The sequence below is a fragment of the Orcinus orca genome, chromosome 8 (assembly GCF_937001465.1).
Source record: "Orcinus orca chromosome 8, mOrcOrc1.1, whole genome shotgun sequence".
NCBI classification, from domain to species: domain Eukaryota; kingdom Metazoa; phylum Chordata; class Mammalia; order Artiodactyla; family Delphinidae; genus Orcinus; species Orcinus orca.
The window spans coordinates 38,426,660-38,450,537 of record NC_064566.1 but is presented as its reverse complement, the minus strand read 5'-3'; the positions used below and the strand labels follow the sequence as shown (position 1 = coordinate 38,450,537).

General features: G+C 52.2%; 1 protein-coding gene across 2 annotated transcripts in view; it reads right to left on the bottom strand.

Annotated features, from left to right (window-relative positions):
* The window catches only part of USH1C (USH1 protein network component harmonin), a 52,382-nt gene that overhangs the window by 14,843 nt on the left and 13,661 nt on the right, over window positions 1-23,878 (bottom strand). For both annotated transcript variants that reach the window (XM_033416166.2, XM_004285531.3), the window contains exons 5-15: window positions 20,700-20,808; window positions 20,549-20,573; window positions 20,299-20,356; window positions 19,923-20,017; window positions 18,125-18,209; window positions 17,118-17,177; window positions 16,900-16,956; window positions 16,452-16,594; window positions 15,328-15,393; window positions 14,836-14,960; window positions 11,642-11,715 (exon numbers count right to left, since the gene is read on the bottom strand). In XM_033416166.2, the coding sequence (XP_033272057.1) occupies window positions 11,642-11,715; window positions 14,836-14,960; window positions 15,328-15,393; window positions 16,452-16,594; window positions 16,900-16,956; window positions 17,118-17,177; window positions 18,125-18,209; window positions 19,923-20,017; window positions 20,299-20,356; window positions 20,549-20,573; window positions 20,700-20,808 (897 nt within the window). The remainder of the gene's footprint in view (window positions 1-11,641; window positions 11,716-14,835; window positions 14,961-15,327; window positions 15,394-16,451; window positions 16,595-16,899; window positions 16,957-17,117; window positions 17,178-18,124; window positions 18,210-19,922; window positions 20,018-20,298; window positions 20,357-20,548; window positions 20,574-20,699; window positions 20,809-23,878) is intronic.

Below are 23,878 nucleotides of genomic sequence, written 5' to 3'. Positions count from 1 at the left end.
GTGGTTTGGGGCCAAGTGGGGTTTGGTGAAGCTATGATCTGCCTTGAGGAGGCAAGACATGGGAAGGGGCAGGGAAACACCTCAGGCAGCCCCTTTTTCTCTCCTAGAGCTGCAGCAACCACCTATCTTGGCCTCTGTGACCCTCTGAGGGGTCCCTCTGCTGCTCCTCTATGAACAAACAGCAGCAAAAGAGGCCAGCCCCCAGGGACCCTGCTGCTTTCTCAGCTTGGCCATGGGGTCTCACAAGCCCAGGATCCCCACCTGATATGAGACAGACAGACACACACACACCCCAAATCCCTGGCCACAGGTAACAGGACACAGTTTTGGCCTGAGGCTCCTGGAAGATGGCGCTTGGGGCCACCCCCAAGCTGACAGGCACTCCCAGAGAGGTCAGAGTGGGAGGGGCAGAGGGTGGTGGGGAGGACCACAGACACACGACGGGTATCATTTTACTTGTCGGAACGCTGTCTGATAAACCACCATCCTCTTCAACATCTCCTGTGGCTGCCAGAAAAAAAAAAAGTTCCACGCTGGATGTTACCAATAGGTCTCTTCTGCCCCCTGGTGCCAAACCCTGGGCCTGCCAGCCTGGGGTTGCTTGGCCAACATCCCTACCCAGACAGACACAGCCTGATTTATGTGAGGGGCCCCTCAACGCCCCCAGATGCATCAGCTACCTAGTCCTAGTCAAGAAGACACCACCCCTTGTCATCAGCCTGAAAACACATTGCGGAGGCATCAGCAGGCTGTCCCAGGAGCGTGAACTGTGCTTTTTGGAGAGCTAAAGCTCAAAAGGAGTATCTGAGCTACTCCACCCTAACATTTGGATACGGCTTCCTTGAAAGGGGAATATAAACTCTGGCATGACTCCTCCCTCTGTGGGTGGGAGGCCTGTCAGGGGCCGGTACCCTTGCAAGGGGTGCACCTGAGTCCCAGCTTGCTCAGCTGTGGGTGACTGGGGGTGGGCAGACCCTCCCCCCGCTCAGGGCCACACCCCACATTCCCAGCCTTAGTGAGGAGTGAGACAGGAAGTGGAGAAGGGAAGTGGATCTGCTTTGGCCAGTTCCCCATCTGAGGGTGACACACGACAGGCCTTAGGGGCGCAGGCCAGGGCAACTGGAATCCCTGTGGGTTTTGGCAAAATGGCAAGTACGTAGGAGTTTGGGATTTGGAGTCTGAAAGACTAGAGTAAATTGTCAGTCCTGGCTCTGCCTTGGACAACCTACTTAACCCCTCTAAGCTCTGTTTCCTCAAGTGTTAAACAGGGCTAACGATAGGAACCATATTATTACTTCTAGATGGCGCTCTAAGCTGTTTGGTCAAGTGAGAAACAGGCATTTCTCTGGCTGTGGCAACATCCACTTATACCTATGTGAATTCACCTCTTGGCTAATGAGGAGGTGACAAGATGGCATCTGATGTGAGTTTGTATCCCACCTCGCTCTAGAGGCAGTAGCAGCTAGGGGAGACAGTCCATGTCTGCTCCTCTGGAGATGCCCTGGAGGGGACCCAAGGGGCTTACCAGGACCTCGGATTTCACAGTTGGCCTGTAGACGAAGTTGGGCTCCTGGTGGACCATGACAGGTTTGGAGATGGTGGACACGCCAGGGCCTCGTGGAGGCTGTGGGCTTGGGCAAAATGTCTATGGGGTTAGTTTAAAGAGAGACCCATGTGAGGTCATGGCCCGGGTGGCCCAGGCCAACCACAGCACTTTGACATACAGGCAAATTCACACCATGCACTGAGCTGGCCTGGTCCGTTCACCCTGCCGGATGTCCTAGGGACGGGGACAAGAAGTCCATTGGCCACAGTGTGTCCTGAGGCCACAGAAACTATTGGGTGGTTCTGAGGAATCAGGGACTTGAGCCAGAGCTTGCTATGGGGGCGCCAGCGGGCACTGTCAGTCAGAGGATACTTTCAAGGCTCTCTCTCAGTGGCCACGGCTGCCATCCAGCTTCCTCTCTCCCAAGGGAGACAGTTGCAGTTCCCGGACTGCGCATGCAGCATCTGCTGTTCCTGGTGGGTGGGCACAGAGGTGGGGGTTTGGGAGGGAGGACCAGTAAGCGCGGCATCCAGGAGAGCTGATGCAACACGTCTGCTTTGCTCTAACCCACTTGATCATCTTGGGCAAGACAAATCGGGTCACAGCCCTGCCCCAAACCCTTCACGGGTCCCCACTGACCACTAAACTCCTTGGCTCGACCCCCATGGGCTTCTCTACTCTCCTTGGCAGCCTCATCCCCCACTCCTCGCCCTTCTCACACTGCCTAACTTGAGCCTCCAAAATGCCCGGTTTTCTTGCCTTCAGGGTTTTTTACCTGCCCAGGTGTTAGCTTGGGTATCACCACCTTTGGGGACCATTCCCTGAGCTTTTCCTCTTCACCCCCTCCCCTCAACATAGCACCTGTGCTTCCCTCATCTGCCCTGGTAGTGTGGGAGTTTCCTGCTTACTTGTCTGTCCTTCCACCAGACAGTCTCAGACAGGGACTGGGCTGCCTATTTTGTGGTGGTTCTCTGGTGCCCAGCACGGTGTCTGGCATATAGTAGGTGCTCATTAAACATGATACCTGAGTAAACGAATGACTCAGTATTATGGTGGATGTGTGGGGCAGTGCCTGGGAGTACACGTGGCTCTGAAAACCTTCCCCTGGCAGGTGCCTGTGTGGCAGGCACAGGTGCCGACCTGATACAGGTGTTTGTTTCCACCACCTGAGGCCTGCTGGCGGCGGGGCTGACTGTGCAGATGTGTGATGGTCCACACGTCCTACTGCAGCACTGATGACCACTCGCCAGTAGCATGCAGGGAGGAGAAGGTTGGGCAGGGTCAGCGGTGCATGGGCCAAAGTGCTGACGCGAGCAGGATGAAGCTAACCAAAACAGCTGACCCCTGGCCTCCGCATCAGGGACAACACTGGCTTTGATGTCACTTAAGAGATTTAGGGTCCAGTTCTTCAGAGGCTCCTTGTGTGGGGAGAGTCTCTTTTAACCTTCTCTCTGCTCTGATCAGGAACTAACAGTGGGAACTTTGTGATGCCTGGAGAAATCCAAGAAAGTTGGACCCTGTTTTTGAATCTTGACCCTGACTCAAAAGGTTGCAGTTTTCCTCCGATTTCACGTTTGCAGCTTCACCCAAATTGTCTTGTACCCTGATCTGTCACTGAGCGTAGGTAATGTCTATTGAGCACCTCCTACGTGCCTGCCACTCTCCCGAGTATTAACTTAGAATGAATTCATGTATTAACTCATCTGATCCATGTCATAGGTAGGTGCCGTCAGCATTCCCATTTTATGGACAAAGGTACCTAGGTTCGGATAGATGAAATAACGCATGCCCAAAGCCATCTAGCCAGTGACTGAGCCAGGATTCAAACCTGGGTAGTTCCTTCCTGTCATCGTTATGTCCCCTGCACCTGCAATGCCCTTCTCCCATCCTCCATGTATCACCATCCCTCAAGGCTCAGCTCTACAGAGGCGCCTTCAACTTCCCATTAGAATGAATCTCTCCCACAGCACCTAGCCTGTGACAATTTTATAGCTGAATCCTGCCTGGTCAGCTGCTAATCCTTCAGATAGCAAAGTCCTGGAGAGCACAGGTGGGCCAACTGCCTCTGTGTCCGCTTCAGCACAGCTCCCCACTCCCACACACGGAAGCACAAGGAAGGTGCTCAACTGATTACTGAGTTGAATTTGTTGAGGGAAAGCTGCTGCCCCTCTGGGTGGGGGCCACTCACAAGAAGGATGTGGGCCTCTTTGCCAGGCTAACTCAGCCCCTGCAAACTGCGCTGCCTGGGCTCTGGGGCAAGACATCCTTGGAACAGACAGACTTCTCTCTGCCAGAGCTCAGGGCTCAGGACCCCACCGGGAGTCCCTCTGAGAGTGCCCTGCTGGCAGCTGCAGCCTCGTCAGCGTCCGGCACTTCCTTCATTCCCACATTCCTTCCCCCAAGCGCCCCTGAATGCCCTGAGATGCTTATTCTGCACTTCATGCAGGAACTCAAATCCATGCAGGAAAGGTTAATAAAAACAACTGATCGGGAACCACTGACTAGCCTCCCCCCAAATCCCCACTCTTAGCTGACATGCGCTGCTGTAGTTCTGACTAGAGTCTTAGCCTCACAGCTACTGGAGCAGAGAAATATTTTGTTTTTCCCTCCAAAGGATCAAAGCTCCATCTCTTCCTTGGGGATCGCCTCTTAGGCTTTGGGTTAAGAACAATTAATGAGAAACACGTCTTTTTGAGAATGATCACTGTTCTCCCTGGGGACATCCAGGAAAAAGATCCCTAATCTTTTAGTAGTAAATTTGGAGCTTTCTAGGAACTATCCATTTTCATTTTTTCTGTAGCTGGAAGCTGGCCAGAAATTTATGGGCATTGTGCTTCAAGCTTACGCAGTTGGCTAGTGCCATAGAAAATGGCACAGTGATGCCCTAATTACTGGACAGTGTTATCACCTCATTTACAGAGCCTAATACTGCTCCCCTGCTTCCCATCCCCCAGAGAATTCATTTCCCATGTTCAAGGCTTTCTGAGCTAATATCAAGAAACAACTGGCTGTCATATAAGCAGAGCTCTGGCTCTTCATTAACACAGCCTTGCAAATACTACATTGAATGTTACCAGCCCATACTAGCCAAGTGGAGCAAAGAGAGAGCAATCAACACTGATACAGTGTTGCTCATCCCCACTATCACAGGCAATTCACCACACAATACAGCACTGCAAAATCAGCAGAAACCACACACATGCAGGACATCCACGACATGCAGGCTGGGGAGCTTGTTCTTGGAAAATGGGGTGGGGGGATGCTTCTTCCCGTCTCCACTCACAGGAACAGAGGAGGACGTGGGAACCAGAAGCCCGGCCCACTCTTCCTGCTTCCCAGCATAGCATGCAGAACAGAGGTAGTACCTTTGGGGTGGGTGGGAAGCTCCGTTCAGGGACGGGAGAGCTGGCCGGCTTCCCACTGTGGTTCTTTGCCTCCCAGTCCTCTGCTGGATTGCCTGTCTCCCCAGCGCGGAAGGGGTGGTTGCCTAGTGCCTCTTCCAGTGCCGAGGGCAGTGGGCGGGTAGGAGTGAGGTCTTGCGTAGGAATGGATGGCGGGGGAGGGATGGGAATGGGGGGTGGAGTGCGTTGCACCCAGGGTGAGGATGAGGCACTCACGTGGCCTGATGAGGGAAGGACAGGGGGCGCGGGGACCTTGGGGGGTGGGTTGCAGGGTGGAGGGTGGGGCATCACAGGCAAGGCAGAAGCAGTCTTGGGGGGATAGTGGAACATGTCCAAGGGGATGTCATCCAGGTCAGTGGTGTGGAGGTGCAGCCCACCTGCGAAGCGTCTCAGGGGTGGGGCCAGGGGAGACACAGAAGGCAGGGAAGGCGGGAGCCCTGTGGTCATCTGGGGGGTTGCAAGGAAGTTCTGTAACTGCTTAGTGCCCCACTTCACAATACATCGAGTATAATGCTCATCTATTTATTTCTCTTGCAGCTGAAGACCCACCACCCTCAAGCCAGAACCATGGGCGTGTCACTTCTCTGCCACCTGGGTGCCCAGCTGATCCCATACGAGGTGGCCAGTAGGGACTGCCCAAATGCAGGGGAGCCCCAAGTTAGTGGGTGGTAAGAAGGCGACCATATAATCCATTAGATGACCAATTAGATGACCAATAGTCATCTAAACTGGAACACACTTGACAGTGAAAAGGACATCTGAGTAGTTATGCCAGGACAACAGGCCTAACCGGGATCATCTCAGATGAGCTGGGACTTAGTGGTCACTCTGGAGATAATCCCAGAAATACAGATATGCCCCCCTCCTCAAGAGAGGAAGGGGGAGTGGGCTGGTTGGCGGCCCTGGACAGTGAAGCTTGCCAGTGGCCATCTTGCCTCCCGCTGTCCCCAGGGTGGGTCTATGTGGAAAGAAGGGCTCTGTTACCTCTGAAATCTCAGTATCAGCAGAGGAAATCTGCTCAAGGCGCGTCTGACAGAGCCTTTCCACCCAATATTGAATCTTTTCCGATTCCTCAAGGTCTTCCCGCTCTGTCTCCGATACCTGGGACCCAAGGCCGGCGCAAAATGGAGAGGACAGAGGGCACACTTGAGTCACATGTGGGCGGCGCACTCAAATCAGTAGAACAGAAGCACTTCTTAAAAAAACCCAGAGAATTGTTGGCTGTGTCAATGACCTAGAAAAAGCCCCAGGCTTGTTCCACCTGGCCCCAGAGGAGGTGGAGATAAGGGGGAGGGGGTGTTAGGGTGTTGGGCTAGCTAACGGCAGGTGTAGGCAAAATCCGAGGAGCTCGTGCATTGCGTGGGATTAGCTGGCCCCTAGGATCCCCACCAACCCTGAGGCTCTTATGATTCTCCAAGTACGGTCCGGTCCTTTTATAGGCTCTCAGCACCTCCCAAGAGTTCAGCTGTACTCTTTTTCATCTCCCCTCCAGGCCGCCTTGTCCTCAGGAGCACAAGCTCAGTTTTATCTTTAATCTTTTAGCTAATTTGCTCCTAATGAGAGATCTAACGCACTTCACATTTTTCAGGACTTCTCTGGATTTGTAATCTAATCAGTTTGGCTTCTGATTCATGGAAGCATTAAAGAGAAGCGAAACCAGTTAATATCTCCAACAGCTAGGGAGTTACCTAGGAAATAGGAATATGCTGGAAGACTACTTTTGACATGTCTTGAAGGGGACAGCCTTACATATATTCCTGGGTTGAAGAGGTCTAGAGGTTTCAGACACATCTCATGTTGATGGGAGCAGCCTCAAACTCACAGCCTGATTAATTGGGGGATGACCTCAGACCCCCCACCTGCCTAAAGGGGTTAGCTTCAGACCCATACCCTCAGACACAAGGCAGATTGGGGAAAACGGGTCTTGGATTCATAACCTGGGTTGGGGAGGGGGTTGTCAAACTGTCAAACTGACACAGATCTAATGACAGGTGGGTAGAAGGCTAACTTCAGATCTACAGCTGAACAGAGGGTTAGCCTCTGACTCAAACCCTGAGCAGGGAGGGCAGCCTCACAGCCACACGGAGGGTGGAGCGGCCTAGCCTTGGGCTCATACTCTGGTTGGGGGTGATGGGAGTAGAGGACAGACTCAAATCTCTAACCACATGTATAGAGGCTAACCCGAGACCTACAATCTGGGCAGAGAGGCCCCTGAGCAAGCGGGCCCGTCTCGATCCCAAACGTACACTAAGCCAGAGGCTAGTCTCAGATGACTCTGGGTAGGTAGGAAGATGTCACTCTCCAGCCTGGGGAGGAGGCCAGGCTCACTCCATCCTTGGACTGCATTTGGGAAGAGCAACTCCATCTGGTTCCCTGAGAGCGTGGTGGGGACCAACCAAACTGCCCCAGGAAAGCTCATCAGGCCTGGGAGCAGGACACATACCTCCTGGGCCAGCCGGTTGATCTTCAGTTGCTTTTCCTTCTCTAGCATTTCCTCTTTCTCTTTGTAAAGCTTTTGCTCAAATTCCAGTTCCTTCTTATTCTTTCTCAACTCCTGAAGGCTATCATACTTGGCTTTCTTCTTATCCTTTCCTTTCTGAGCAGATGTGGCATTGTTTATAAGACAAGGGTTACAAGGTAGTGTTGACACTGGCACAGCACAGCAAACAGGGCATTCAGTCTTCAGACAACAGCAGGCAACCACCCCACGGTGAGCCCCTCCCCTAGCTCTGCCCCACCACACTGGGCATTGGACTTAAGGTTAAGGACAGGCAGGATGCTGCTACCCATCACAGAGTGAGACACATTTCCCTGTGCCAGCCAGAAGAACTGGCTTACTAGTTCACTAACAAGCTGTGTGACCTTAACCTCTCTGGGCCTGGTTTATCTCATCTCCAAAATGGGGGAAATACCTACCCCACAGGTTTGCCATTCAGAGCCAATGAAATAACATCTATGAAAGAGCTTCGTGAGCTTCAAAGCGCGGTATTTTAAAAAGCATTGTATTTATTTCTTAGTATCTGGGCATATGCCTTCTCCAACAACTGGATGTTCAGACATCACAGGTGCATCTTGGTAGATTCTAGAGAAAATCTGGGACAGATCCCCGGTCCTGAGCTAGAGGAGAAGGGTGTCAGCCTCCGACCTGGGAGCCCAGAGCCAGGGACATCAGATTTTGTCCTGATGCTTAAACTCCAGACCATTTCATCCTGGAGAGTCCAAATCCACTGTTCCCTCTGAACTAGTCTCCTGAACTGAGGACTAGACAGAAACTACAGGACTGGGAGATGGTGGGCAGGAGAAGGTAGGGAGGATGGTCTAACTGCTCTTCACTGGCCATCAGGGTTGAAGAGGACTGGGGGAAGGAGATGCAGGGCAAACAGACTTCTTTTTCCTGTTTGAATTAGACCACAACGTCTGCCTTCCTGGTTGCTTCTCCCATGGGCTTGCAGGGAAGCCAGGCAGTAAGGAATGAAGAAAATTAAGATTTATGGACTACCTATGTGCTAAGGGATTAAAAGTTGATTATCTCATAAATACATATTATCCCCCTTCTGATGAAAGAGCCGAGGTTCAGAAAGGTGAAGTCCCTTGCTGGACGTCAAACATCTAGTAAGTGATGGCGCCAGAGTTTGGACCTGAGCTTCCCCACGGTGCTCTGATGAGCTGGGGGCAATGGAGCACGGTAGGAGGGAGCGTCAGACCCCATCACACAGCATGGAGCACAGGGGCCAGCAGAGAGAGTCAACACTCTGGGGAAGGAGGAAGCCTGCACGTTCATTGAGCTCACCCCCAAACCCACAAGGCTTCCTAGGGCCTGCTCTCAGAATTTCTGAATCATCCCAGCATCCAAGGCCAGGAAGGAGGAATTGACTTTCCCAGCAATGGACACACAACTTTGTCCACAGCTGGAGGGGCATGATGGGTCATTATGGACATGTGACCGAGTCATTCTGCCTCCCCTCCTAAAGACTACCCCCACCTCTGTGCACAGGTTCCCCATCTAGGATATGGGGACTCACCCCCAGAGCAGTCTGTGAGCCACTTGAGAAAATGGTTTTCACTACTTCAGAGTTCTGCTTGATTCCTTCCTACCCCGTTCACTAGACTCTCAGCTCAGTTGATAGATGAATCCCTACTATCATATTATCAATTCAGACAATTCCCCAAGAGGAGCCAGAAACATTCTACCCAATGGCAGCTTGCTAGACTAAGGGCATGGCCTCTCACAGGGACCATCATAATAGGCATGGCCATTCTACTAGTTTAAAAAAAAACACCAGTGTTAAGATTTTAGAGCTAGGGCTCCTGGGTGGGGCAGGCAGAGATGACAGTTTCTGTCCCATTCCCAAGAAAAAAGTACCTGCTTACTGATGCAGAAAGGCAAGCTGCCCCACAGCATTGCCTACTGATCACACACTAGCCTTCTCCATACGTGTTACTTAGCTGTGTGTGAATCTGCCTGCCTGCCAGATGGCGGGCTCCTACAAGTAGGGCTGGTCTCCGTGATTTACTCAAGCCGTCCTGGGAAAAGGATTCAGTCAGAAACATGAATCCTTCAGGCGCTGGAATAGACTTTGTGAGGTCACAGGCCTGGGCGCCTTGAGACCCAGAGGGCTCAAGAAGACACTGAATAGTTATCTTTTCAAATAAGGGGAACTTTTTGCATTGCTGATCAAGGCCATAGAGGGCCACTTGTATTACCTGGGGACTTCGCTCCAGCTGCTGGGAGACAAAGCATCTCACATGACTCTAGAAAAAATGTCAATGGATTTTCAGAGCCAGCATGAGGGACATGATTCTGTTGTCCTTTAGCTGTCAGTTAAATTCATGGCAGATATTCCTTCTGGTCCAGACTGAGAGGAGAGGCAGATGGGGTGGATGCGCTCTTGCTTCTACCTAGATGCAATTTTTCTCTCTTTTGGAAACGAAATGAAAAGCGAAACACCAGCTATTTCTGGAATGACTGGACTAATGAATAGAGGAAAATAAGCTTTCCTATTCACCAGGAGTGATTTTCGAGTGACATGATTTCTGATGGGAGGTGTGTGTGGAGGAGAGGCTAGTTCTTTTACATTTATCTAGTTATTAGTGCCTGGAAAAGGTTTTACCTGTACATCCCCTTTTATTATCTTTGCAGATAAAATCCTCTGCGCGCGTCTCATCACCTGCACCCAACTTCATTTTTCACTGTCTGACCTTGGCTTCTGGTCTTGGCCTCTGGTTCTACTTGACAGAGAAACAAAGCAGAAGTTTCCTGCCATGGCCCTGTCCTGTCCCGTGCCCAGTGGGGCTGGTGCCGACCCAGCAGTGCCTGATGGTACCTGGGAAGGTCTCAGCCCATGAATACCTCCCCCACGATGCCACTGTGACAGCGCCCTGCCATCTGACATCAGTCTGACAGAGAGGCACAGACAGGGTTAGCCCCCCACCAGTGAACAGGCGGTCACACTGTTGAGAGACGACAGGAGAAGAAACAATGTTTGGAAAAGGTCAAAACCAACAGCAAACTCAGCAGCAAACAGCACCCAGTCCTGGCCTACCTTCCGGATGGTTGGGAATTTGCCATCGTAGCGATAAAACCATCCAAAGGCTATAAGAACACAGAGAACAAAGCAATGAGATGCAGTTCAGCTCAGCCAGAGCATCCGTGGGCAGCAGCCAGGAGGAGTTGGGTTCCCAAGGAACTCGCGGCTTTGTGAGATGAAGAGCAGCCTCGGCAAATTCAACAGCAGAACCGCACCCTCTATCTGACTCTCCACTTACCTGGCCTCACCTGGGTTGTAAAGCAGGCCCAAGACCACCTGAGAAAGGGCCCGATTCCCAGGCCCCGGGCCACTGTCAGCTGCCTCCCCCAGGACACCGGCTTCAGCAGTCAGTGCCAGAAAGTCAAAGAGAAAGCCCCTTGTAGAAGGATGCGCTTTTCCCCATCACAGCCACAGTCTGCAAACACAAAGCCCCATTGAACAAGGCCTCTCCTGACTGGCGTCAGGTTCCTCCATCCAAGAAACAACCCGAAACAAAAGGGAGCCTGGGTCTCTGCCTAGAACGACTGTCAGACAGAACAAAACTGTCTTGTCTCACAGAGCAGGCCACGTCCTCTGCTTTCAACCGCGAAAGAGAAGGCTCTGGCAGGGTCAGCTCAGGGAAGGACGCTCAAGCAGCAGTGGGCAGGAGATCTGCCCCCAGAAAAGCATATCCCCACCCAGGCCAGATCACCAGCCCCCTGCCTTCCCCAGGCAACGGCATGACGGATGGGCTAATACCTCAAGGCTGAAGCTCCCTGGCCAGAAGTGATGGCTTAATTACCCACCCTTGACCAGCCTGAGCTCTGGAACAGGATCTAGAAAGCCCCCTGCTAGACCCAGCACTATCCTCTCAGTTGCTGGATGTTGGGGAGGTCTAGGGAGTCTTGGGGGAGAGGCCAGAGCAGCAGAGAAAGAACTTAGGCTTGGGTAGTATTAAATATTTGAACCAGCAGTTCCAGCTGACATTTCAGCCTGGCCGTGAGTCTTGTCCTTAAGGTATTGTATGCAGTGCTTGGACCAAGCCGGGGCTTGGAGCAGCTTCCCGGACTCCAGGAGTCCCTACCACATATTGGACCCTCAGAGCTAGGTGTCTGCAGGGCTGGCAGGAGGAGGCGGGCAGGGCAAACAGAGCAGCAAGGCCAGGGAGCGAAGCGGGGGCCGCAAACCTGCTCTCCCTGCTTTGCCGTGCCTCCGTCCAGGTCATCTGCTGGGTCAAACTCGGGGTCCACTCCCAGATCATCTACCCGGGAAAAGAGGAGGAAGGAAGCTGGTGAACCAAGAAGGACTTGGGAGATCAAGAGGCCAGAGGTGCTTGGGGGTGCCTGGGGGCCTGTGACCAGCTTACTCCATGGGAGAGCTGGGAGGTCAGGGGCGAGAACAGGGCTCAGGAATCCAGAGCAAAGGTTTCTTGCTCTGGGATGGTGCGTGCAGTGCTTTCAACCTTGGTAGTTCTCATTTCTCCATCTGTAAAATGGGCTCACAACAGGGGCCTCTGATCTGACAGCAGCATGAGAACCATTTTGCAGGGCGTTTGGTTGAAACAGGAGGTGCAGTACTGATGACAGGAATATCTGAGTATTATACACGTTTGGTGCCAAGGGCTTGCAATGGGAAACAGATCCTCCCAGCTTCCTCTCACCACCCTTGGAGCTCTGGGTCCCCAGGGAATGTCAGAACTGTGTGTGTGGGCAGCAGACAGAAGTTTGGGATCCTGAGGAGGTGAGGAGGTCCCAAGGGGTAAAAGGGGCGCGTGTGCTTAGAAAGACATGAATTCTGACCTAATGTGGAGAATAGCAAACTGTCCTTTCCAGTGATTTCTAACCTGGACTCTGGCCTCCCTGGGGCCCTGGAAAGTAGTGTTTGAGTCTGCTATGAGCTGCTTATTAATATTTCAAACTATTAATTAGAAGAGCTGGCCTATTAACCTATGAAAAGGCTATACGTAAGTTCCTTTGCTTTTGGCTCGGTTTATATTTACTCAACAATGGAACACTGATGCTTTCTTGCTAACAAGAGGGACTGCTTAATAAAACAGTGAATACAAATGATTACTTAATAGTGTAGTAGGAAAAAACTCAACTTCCAAACCATGGGGTCTAATGGGATTGTGGGCTAATAGATGGGGTCCTTGATGAGAAGGCTGGAAAGCTCTTATTTAAACTTCTTATCTTTCAAGCCTCCTTCCAGCTCTGGGAACCTTAATTACCCCTCTGTCCCCTTTTGCTTTTGCTAAGGAAAGCTATTCTGGGGCCTCTGTGACTGTACGTCCTGGCTTTGAGGGCTCAGTGCAATGTTGAGGTTCTGCTCAACATTGAGGTCGGTCGTGGGTAGGCAGGCAGAGCCCCTGGGAAGCAGGCGGGGAGGGGAGCAGTCAGTCCCCCCTGATCATTAGGATGAGTGGCTTCGTTTTCCAGGCAAGAGATGCTTCACACTCTTTCCTGTCTGTTCAAAAATGCTTGCTCCACACAGGCACAAGACACCTGAGTCAGGTAGAACCTGTCAGCTGACTGGACCCCCAGATTGAAGAGTGGTCAGGGAGGGGCTGGCTGCAGCCTGGCCTGTCGGCCCTGAAAGGCAGAGACCATTCCAGCCTTCGAGGAATGGGGAAAAGGTGGGAACTGAGCTGGCCCAGAGGCCTTCCTGCACTTCCTGCCTAATCTCCAAAGTAAAATTAAACTGCCGATGCAGATGCAAATGGATGGCGGTGGCCTGGCTGCCTCAGCTCAGGCCGGCAGAGCCTGGTCCTCAATCACTTGCTTCCTCCCGTTCCCTTAGAAGACATTTACATCTCCAGCAAAGGGAAAGCTTTTGCTCCTTTTATTCAAGAAGCTTGATTTGGTCGAAAAGCACTGAATAAATAGCTAGAGAAAGGGCTTTTATTTTTCACAGTTCCTGAGAGGGTGTGTTTGCTTTGAGGCCAAGACCCAATTTCTAGGAAGGTACTAAATTGACTGGGATTACTTTCATGAGAAGCAATTAAAATCGATTTCTCTCTTTCGGAAGCTCCTATTTCACTCCAAAGAACAAATTAGCTACCTGTCTAAGGCACAGATTATTCGCCGGGAATCTAGCTCTGGCCACATCCTCAACTCATACCGAATGTCATGGGGGCGGCTGATGAGAAAGTGCTTTGTCCTTCGGAGAGGACCCGAGATGACATTGCCCCGGTTCCAGCAAGAAATGTGCTGGGAGATGCTTGCCCTGCACCAGGGAGGGGTGACGTGGAACCATCCAGATGCCCTGCGCCTCTTGTTGACCCAAGTGGCCTGGGTTGGCAAGTTGATGTCCCTCTAGGGCTCGAGTATGATTCAAAGTTGGGGCCAAAGCTGTCCGGACCCCATCACAGGATCCCAAATGGCTGCTGCACAGGGGAAGTGGGGGAACCTTGGTGCTTAGGTGCAGACTTGCCTCATACTGGGAGGGTCCAAGGTCGGCTGAGCACAGTCAGCTGGAGTAGAATCTGCCTTGTGTCAAGTACAAATCGAAACAGCTGTCAAGTCAGCGAGTAAAGGCCCAACCAGGCATCCTGGACCTGTGACTCCCACGGCCCCCCAAGCTGCCTGGCTCCTGGCTCCCCACCACTACCCCACTGAAGAAGCACTGAGACTGAGCCCCCAACCCTGCCCTGGTGGTGTGAGCTGCCCCTTGTAGAGACGTGACATCCTGGGAGTTGGGGTGGAGAGCAGGTGGACGGGGGAGCACGTGGTGGGGGCCTGGACTGCAAGTGGACATGGGAACACAGGACAGAGGAAGAAAGGAGATGGGAAGGGCAGAGGTTGCTGAGGCCCAAGGATGGCTGCAGTTTGGTGCCTGGGAGTGTCACACAGTTCTCTCCCCGGCTCCATCCTCGGAGTGGCATGACTGCAGTCCACACACAGGGATGCAGGTGGTAGGGGCACTTCGGTAAGCTCCTCCTGCAATTGCTCACCACCCTTGGACCACCAGAGTCCTTCTCTCACGTGAGCCCCTTCCCCTCTTTCTTGCTGTTTTACCCCAGCCCCAATTCAGAACCGGGCAAGAGGAGGACACAACACCTGACACACTAGGATGATAATCCCATCAGCAGTTCGCTTTTGCCACAGCTCTCCAGCCCTTCTTCAGAAGTCCAAGGGCACATGCCTGAGTCTGTGTCATGGGGGAGAGCCTGGCAGCAGGCCACCAGGACAAGGAAGGCAGGCAGATCCCAGCCATCCCAATGCCCTGGCAGACAGCTCCTGGCAACTGGCTGCCCCTCCATGAAGAGAGAGCCATGGCCTGTTCACCTGGGCAGGTGGTGGTGAGTGGCGGGAGACCTCTATCTTTGTCTAGACATCCCCAGCCCCAGAAGGAAGCCCCCTCTCCCCTGGCACATGATACATACACTTTGGCTTGCGAAGGGGTACTGGGTGCAACTCGGTGGTGATGGTTTTAGACGACAGGAGCTGTTCCTTTGAGCCCCAGTCTTCTTCCCACTGCTTCTTAAAATTCTCTTCCTCCTCCACGATCCTGAAATAAGACGCCTGTGACTGGAGTCAGAACCTTTGCAGGCCTGCCTTCTGCCTATTGGGGAACGCCAACCAGCCTGGGGAGAAGCCACGTGGTTGTAGCTGTGACGAAAACGAGTCCCTGGCACTTGTATTCTAAATCAGGTGTGAATGCCACCCTGACAGTTACAAGACTGTATTCCAGTTACCCTAATATGATGGGTTTTACTAGGATTATGGAATGACCACAAATAAAGGACGGTCCACAAGGGGACAAGAGGGCCAGGTAAACTGGGCCTGGAGGTGGCCTCTGGGGCCGCACTCCCGCGAGTACACTCACGTCCACGCACAGACATGTGTGTGCAGACACATGGGGCCAAGGCACTCACTGTTCCATCTCCTTCCGGTATCTCTCATTTTCCTCTGCTGCCTTCTGGGCAATTTCCTTTTTCCTTCTGAAACACAAATGCAAGTTGGCATGTTGGAGTCTATGTCAGAGAAGTTAACTCTTCCTTGCAGCTAACCTCTGATTTGAGAAAAGTTTTAAATATTCCTTCCAGGCTCCTTTCCAAGGATGCCTGGACCAAATTTGGATGCTGGGAAAGAGGATCCAGAAAAGTCTGGATCCTGTGCTCTTGTGTGGTTTCGTCTGGCACTGCTGAGCAGAGATTCTGCACTGCGGGAGACTGGAGGCAGTTCAGTGCAGGCCACATGCCATGCAGCCACCTCTAAACACCAGCATAAAGTGACTGACTGAGTGAGGTCCTCCCAGAGGAGGGCCCCAGACCCCAGGGGCAAAGCCGGGGCTGCTAAGCAAGGCCAGAGTAATGGGCAGAGGTACCACCCAGGGTGGTTCTTCAGGCAAATTCTGTGAAGGGAGAGGTGGAAAGATCCTGTCCACTTTCCTTTCCCAAATTCTTATTATGCTCATAGAATGTATCTGGATTGGGATTTTGACAATAGTTTTTGACTTATGAATTCTCTCAGTCATCATCCCAGCCACTCTGGGGTTGGTGGGGGGTAGTTCTGATCACCATAGATGGGGCAGCCAAACTGCCTGGGTATGAATTCCACAGCTTAGCCATGTCTGACTTTGTACACAAGTGGTGTAACCTCTCTGAGTCTCAGTCTCCTCACCTATAAAATGGGTTAATACCATCTATCTCCCAGGGCTATTATGGGAATTCAGTTGAGGAACGTAAACAAGGCCCTAATACAATGCCAGCCACATGGCTGGCACTTGACAAATGTTAGTTATTGCTAGTAGCATCCTATTTTCCATATTCCTGGGTCTTGGAAATCAAGGGCTTTCCTTGGCAAGGAGGGAGGAGCCTCATGGTCTGGAGGCAGGGAATGCTTCCACTGAGCATCACTGAACCCATCCGGTCTGAAGACAGGCCTCGAGGGAGAGAATAAAGTCAGCTCAGGATGCAGTGGGCAGGAAGAAAGGCAGGTGGGATGGTACAGTGGTCTGGGAGGGCAGGGCAGGGGCCTCCTGGCTGGCCACACTCACTGCCGCTCCATCTCCTGCTGCTCCCGGAGGATCTTGTTGGATTCCATCGCCAGCCGCTTCTGCATCAGAAGCTCCTGTCGCTGCAGCTCGCGCTGCCGGAACTCTTCCAGCCGCTCCCGGTCTGTCATGAACAGCTCCCGGCCCTCATGGGGAGAAAAGAGGCGCCTTGCTCAGTCCCCTGGGAACCTAGACGTCCACTGCCAGAGTTTGAGGGCCAAGATTTGGGTTGCCTTCTCATCTCCGTGGCCCCCCATGTCAGGCATTGTGGCTCCTGCTCTGTCTGACCCAAGCTTCTGGCTGGGCAGAAATCCTCCCCAGCTGCTATCAGAGCTTCAGGGAAGGAGACCCCTTGGCCTTTCCCACAAGTGTGTGTCAGAGATCAGGGGTCTGAGCAGCTGGGCTGCAGGTCAGGGGTCACGGGGCCCCCACCAGCTCGTTCTGGACTTACAGCTCCGGCTACGATGGAGATGGTCAGGCTGCGGCTACTCTTCAGCACGTTCACGGCCTGTGGGGACAGGCAGATAGTCAGCTGAGACCTGACAGATCAGAGTAGTTGAGGCCTCTGGAGAGCACAGAAGGTTTCAGACATTGTGGCAAGGGGGGACGTAGGTGAGAAGAGGACAGCAGAGAGGATCGCAGCCAGAAGGTGAAAAACCCACATCTCACCTCCTTGTGGTCCAGGTTGGAGAAGTCGATGCCATTGACTTCGACAATCTGGTCCCCTGGCTGGTGGAGAAATGGAGAGGGATCAGCATGTTTGTATTATCTGTACACTCAGTCTGTTGGAAGAGCTCCCCCTGGAGGTCAGCATCAGACATTGGGTCTTCAAGTAGCTGTACCTCTTCCGAAAGAGCAGAGTTCCAATAGGGTCCTCCCAGGGCTCCTCCACCCCATATCTCTTTCATCAGTTGTCAAATATTACACCTTTATAAGTTCATTACTTTGGCTGAATTTACGACATTTGCTTTAAAAACTCAGTTTGTAGACTTACGAGCCTTTAAGCTTCTCATATAGTAGATTCTGTGTGGAGTCATAATAATAATTAGTATAATAGCTAACGTTAATCGATCCCTCAGTAGGTACCAGACACAGTTCTAAGCACATGTATTAATACATTTAATCTACACAATGACCCCAGAAGGAAGGCTAGTACCCCCATTTTACAGGATAGGAAACTGAAGCAGAGAAAGAGGAAATAACTTGTCCAAAGAAGAGGTTAAGAGTTCTATCTAGCTCTGGAATCAGACCACCTAGGTTTGAATCCCAGCCCTGCCATACTACGTACATGATCTTGGAAAGATCTTTCTCTGGCTCTCAGTTTCCTCATCTGTAAAATGAGGCTAACGATAGTACCTAATTTTCAGAGTTCTTATACATTTTAAAGGGCTTAGAACAATGTCCAATCCAGTTAACGCTCAATGAATGTCAATTCTGATTATTATTACTACATCCCAAGCTCAGGACCAAAGGCTCTCAGAGCTGGAGAAGGGCTGGAGAAAGGCTCAAATGTCACCCGCTCTGTGAAGCCTTCCCTTTGGGGGTTAGTAGGAATCATCAGCCAGTGAGTGTTGAGAGAGGGCTGTGTGGGAAAGCACGTGCTCCATCCCTGTGCGATCACAGTCTGACCCTGCACCCCACAGGGGCCCCACTGGGGCAGGCCCAGGGTCACTCACCTCCAGCCCCACCTCAGCAGACAGGGAGCCAGGCTTCACGTGGCTGATGAAGATGCCAGGTTTCTGGATGGGGCCGCTGGAAATGCTGTGGGAGATTCGGGAGATGAGGTGAGCCTCTGCTCCTCAGTGCTTGCTCATTTGCAATGACCGGCCCCCATGCCTGTGTGTCCAGGTCACGCATGAGCTCAGTACCCAAGCCCTCTGTCATCTACCTGTTCAGCCTCTGTCTACCTGTCCAGCCTCATTTCCCTGTGGCAACTACCAACAGAAAGCTACGTCTAATTCCCCCTACCCAACCTCTCATCCAACCTATTGCATATGCTGTTTCTTCTCTCTTTCTAGCATTTTCCTATGCATGCCTCAACACTCAAATGTTATCTCCTCTCCAAGGTTTTAACCAATCTCCTTATTCTATCCCCTGACTAAGCTGGTTGCTCCCTTCCCCGTGCTCCTAAAACACCTACAGCAAGGATGGCACTTGTACTGTTTGTTAATCTCCCCTCCCAGATCTGTGGCAGATATCACTAATCAATCGCCACACTCTTTTCCACCTATGCCTAGATACAGCATTAAAGTTTTTTTCAAAATAGTACTCCAGGGCAGCCACCACTAACTGACTAGAGAGAGCACAGGACGGAAAACTTATTTGCCACGCCTGACCCAGAATGCAGCTCCGTGACAGAGTCCCTCAATACTGGAACTATTTATGTGGTTGGCTTCTATATTAAGCTATAATTTCTTAGAAAGGAGGGACTTTTTTTTTTTAATCACTTATGCTTGTCAGAAAGGTGATGGAATGGAAATAAGAAGAATAACTTAGGGAATTCTCTGGTGGTCCAGTGGTTAGGACTCTGCGCTTTCGCTGCCGAGGGCCCAGATTCAATCTCTGGTCGGGGAACTAGGATCGCACAAGCCTCGTGGTGCGGTCAAAAAAAAAAAGACAAATAATAATAGCTAATATTTATGAACTGCTTACTACCTGCCAGGCACTAAGCTTGGTACTTCATTCTGTCATCTCACTCTTCCCCCTTGTGATATGGGGACTACTGCTGCTGATTTATAGAGAAAGAAACTGAGGGGACTTCCCTGGTGGCACAGTGGTTAAGACTCTGTGCTCCCAATGCAGGGAGCCCGGATTTGATCCCTGGTCAGGGAACTAGATCCCACATGCATGCCGCAACTAAGAATTCGCATGCCACAACTAAGGAGTCCACGTGACGCAACTAAGGAGCTGGCGAGCTGCAACTAAGGAGCCCACCTGCAGCAACTAAGACCTGATGCAACCAAAACAAACAAACAAATAAATAAATAAATAAACTGAGGGTCAGGGTGGTTAAGTAGCTAGTCCAAGGTTCTAGAGCTCATAGGTGGCACAGCAGGGCCTAGATCTCTAACTGCAGTACCCGTGTGCTTAACAAGAATGCCCCATGAGACTCAATGCCTGTTTGCAACTCCCTGGCTGCCTCCTAAGGAAGCCACAAGGTAATAAGTGAGAAGGGAACTGTGACAGAGATGATCAGCTTGACAGGTTCCTTTTGCATGACTTGAGGGCCCACCAAAGGAACATGGCTCTGCCTTTGGGCCTCAGTTTCCTCCTCTGTAAAATGGGCCTGTTAGAGCTGTCCCTCTGGCCCTACAGGGCTGTTGTGAAGCTCAGAGGGGAAATCAAGCACCAAGAAGTGTCATCACTAGTGGACAAAAGTCTCCTCAGAAGCAGCAGTGAGAAAGGGGAGTGGTGTGAGGGACCTATTGGGGCCTGCTGGCCATGAGTGAGCCCCAGGGCGTACCTGCCACCCACCTGCAGCCAAGGCCCCGGGAGCCCACCAGGCTGATGAAGACCTTCTTCTCCTTGTTTTCCTGACTGCTGGGGGAGCCCAGGCTGGTCTGCCCACCCTGAGGGAGGGAGACGATAAGGTCACCGGGTGTCCGCATTGTGCAAGGGGCCTCTTGTGCTCATAAGGCCTTCGGGGCAAGCCATGCTGTCCCCACGTGAGCCCGACTGCCGTTTTGTCCCTGGGAGTGTGCGTCTATACCAGCTGGGCCACCACCCACAGGGGCATTCTGGATGTGCTGGGGGCCTATATGAAGCCCCTGAGGACACATCCCTAGAGAAGGCCTTCCTTCAGGACCAGCTACCCCATCCAGCCCCCACCACCGGCGGTCCTGACCCTTACCCCAGATTCCGACACAAACTGATCCACATACTGCCATTTGAGGGGCTCATCGGGAGAGCTGATGGCAGGGGAGAGTAGAAGGTGCGTCATTAGGGAGAGATGTTTGAGGCACCAGGCCCCAAATCCAAATCTTCCCCATCTGAAGCCTGCACCATCACTGGCCCAGGGGCAGTGCTGGCCAGACCCCAGGCTGATCCAGGACCCTGAGCCCATAGGGAGGAGTCTGCCTGCAGAGGAGGGTCCTGCTCACCTCTTCACAGGGATCAGGCCGATGTCTGTGGGAGAAAGGCATGGGGGTTAGGATGGCTCCTCTGCCCTCCCTTCCTCCCCTAGGAGCTGGGTACCACCAGGTGCCCCACCCTGCCCCACCGTCAGCACCCCCGTGCTCTGGCCTCACTCACGTCTCACTTTGATGGACACAGTCTTCTTGGTGCGGATGAGGTTGATGACCTCCTCATGGGTGCAGGAGGCGATGGAATACCCATTGATCCGGACGATCTCATCCCCTACCTTAACCACAGGCAGAGAGAAGACGCACCGGGGTGAGGAAGCATCGGGCAGCTGGGCAGGCTCATGGCCAGATACTCCTGGCCTGCTCTCCAGAAGTCTTTCTGCCCATTTTACAGATGGGGGAACCAAGATGGGGGCGAGGGGCACAGAGAGCGGGTAGCAGAGCTGGGAGGAGAAGTCAGGATTCTGTACCCTCACTCTGTCCCTTCCACCCACTGGGGCACCATCAGGTTCTGGAATTCATGCGAAGGGCGACCCTCCAACAAGATTCAAGCAGCTCTTCCCTGGCCTTTGTCCTCTGAGCACCTTGGCCCTGGGGATCAGTCCTGAAGCTCCCCATTTAATAACTACGGGGCTGGAAGGATCCTCAGACATCAGTTGAAACTGAGGCCCAGGAGGTGATGTTTTGTCCACAGTCACAATCATTAGCTACAGAGCAGGGACTGGATCGTGGATGACCCGACCCTCTCCAGCCTGAGGCCAGGGCAGGTCAGCTGGCGGACTACCTCACACCACACATGCTGACCCGTTAGAGACTTGTTAGTAAGTGTAGGGGACGCAGCTTGACTCTCAGTGAGGTCTGGGGGCTGGGTGGGCACATAGCCTCTGAGGGGTCCTCCAGGCCAACACCTACCCTTTACAACAACCCCCAGAGTCACCGTCTCCCTATTGTCACCCGAACACTTCCCTTCCACACCTGGACCCAGACCCCCGTCTTCTCAGTGGTCTGGCAAGGGGCTCAAAGAGGCGCCACAGGGGCGGGGGGGGCGGTCACTAAGGACCCCTCTAGGTTTCTGGGGCCTTCTCATGGAAGGAGGATGGCTGGATGGCCTCCTTGCAGCAGTTCTTCACAACAACTCTGCGTGTCTGTTAATCAGATGAGGAAACTGAGGCTCAGAGAGGTGAGGTGACTTGCTCAAGGTCACCCAGCTAGTGAACAGTGCTGCTGAGATTTGACATCAGGGCTCCCTGACAGACAAGTGTTGTCTCTTGGGTGTCTGGAAGCAGAAGAGAAGGGACTCTGGCCAAGCTTGGCTGCGGTTCCCTGTGTCCTGTCCTCTCTGGATCCTTGCCACCTGACAGAGCCCTCAAGTCCCATAGGAAAGGCAGGGATAACTCCGTCCATTTTACAGCTGGGACAACCAAGGCACACAGAATTATTCTCTAGCCTTGGACTATACAGCAAGTCGTGCAGGGCAGAGGACGTAGGTTCAGACAGGATACACTTGGACAAAAATCTAAAATAACTCCAGTAGGGGGACAAGTGCAGAGATGGAGGAGTCCCAGGGCTGGGTCCAAGGCCCCCACTCGGGGCCCAGCCTCACAGGTCAAATCAACGGGACCTTCAGTTGAGCCAGGCTGTATCTGAACATGCCCCTCCCCCGCCCTCAGACATGCGATCTCCCCAGAAACATGAACCCCACCCAGACAGGTGAATAGATGCAGATGTTTTCCCCAAGCTGCTCTGAAGCTCCCTGTGTTGTTCCAAAAGGGAACCTGCCCGGGACCCCAGTGGAACGATTCCCACACAACCCCCGGCTCAGCTTGCAGGATTGACTTTCCTCTCCCTCTCGCTCCCGCGTGGAGCCCTGCAAAAGGCCCTTTGTGCAAGGGCAACAGTGAAATGACGATCTGAGGGACAGCGGCACAAAGGAGAGATGAGCCCGTTAACCCGAGAAAGGGTTGATAATTCATAAGCCTGAGAAACAGGCAGGAAGGTAAAAGTCTACGTTTCATTAAAACGCCCTGAGGCCCCCAATCATGGAGGAATCGTTGAGAAGTGCGTGTCCTAGGAGGAGACCTCACCCTGGAAAAAAAAGAGGGCTCAGCTGACGCCAAGAGAAGAGCTCATTATGTTTTTTCTCTGGCTGTGTTTCTGGGCTGGAAAATGTGTGGCATAGGAGAGGAATAATGAAGGGGCTGAAATTTCAGACGCTACCAGTGAGCCGTGAGACAGGGATTTAGAACAAAGCGATGTCTGTCAGCTCCCAGTTTCCACCTCCCACTCCACGGTGTCTTGTACCATTAGCCGTCAGGGCCCCTGAAGCCCCTGGCTTGGCAGCCCAGATTGGGATGCTGGTAACAAACATGCTGGAAGCCCTGGGCGGGGGTGGGAGGGCCTCTTCTGTCTGGACATATAAAAACACAGCGCTGGGCTCTGGCAGGAGCGAGACCTGGAGGTCTGCCCATCTCTGCCCAGACACTGAGGCGTGGCGACCCCAAGGGAGGGGACCCTGGGGTGCTGAAGAGAGATCCCTGGACTTGGCAGTCAGGAGACCCAGGTTCAAATCCTGGCTTTGCTATTTACTGGCTGTGTGACTCTAGTCAAGTCCCTGATCTTCTATCAACTCTGTAAAATGGGGATGAGAAAGCCCAGGCATACAGTGAGAACTGGCTGTCAACATGTTACCTGGCACATCATAGGTGTTTATTAAATCTCCCTCTCTGCTTGCTTAACAAACACACAGCGTTAACTGGTATATATAGGATGGATAAACAACAAGCTTCTATGGTACAGCACAGGGAACTATATTCAATATCCAGTGATAAACCATAATGGAAAAGAATATGGAAAAGAATGTATATATGTTTATGACTGAGTCACTTTGCTGTACAGCAGTAATTAACACATCAGTCAACTATACTTCTATAAAAAGAATTTAGAAAAAAATAGTACATTCATATGATTCAAAAGCCAAATAATATTAAAAGACGTAGCCTTAAAAGACTCCATCTCACCTTATCCCCCATCCACTCCAGTTCCCCCCCAACAAGTAACTGCTTTTCAGTGTGTGTGTGTGTGTGTTTCCTTAAGCAAACACAAACAAATCATATATATTCTGGGAGCGTAAAATGCACGTTGTTTTCTGCAAACTAACACACAGCATTTATGTGCCAGATACTGATACAAGTACTTTGTAATATGAATTCATTTATTCCGGCCTAACAACCTGATGAGGTAAGTACTAGTATCATCATTCCATTTTACAGATGAGGAAACTGAGGCAGGGGGTTAAGTAATTTCATCAAAGTCACACAGCTAATGAATAGCAAAGCCAGGACATGCCAG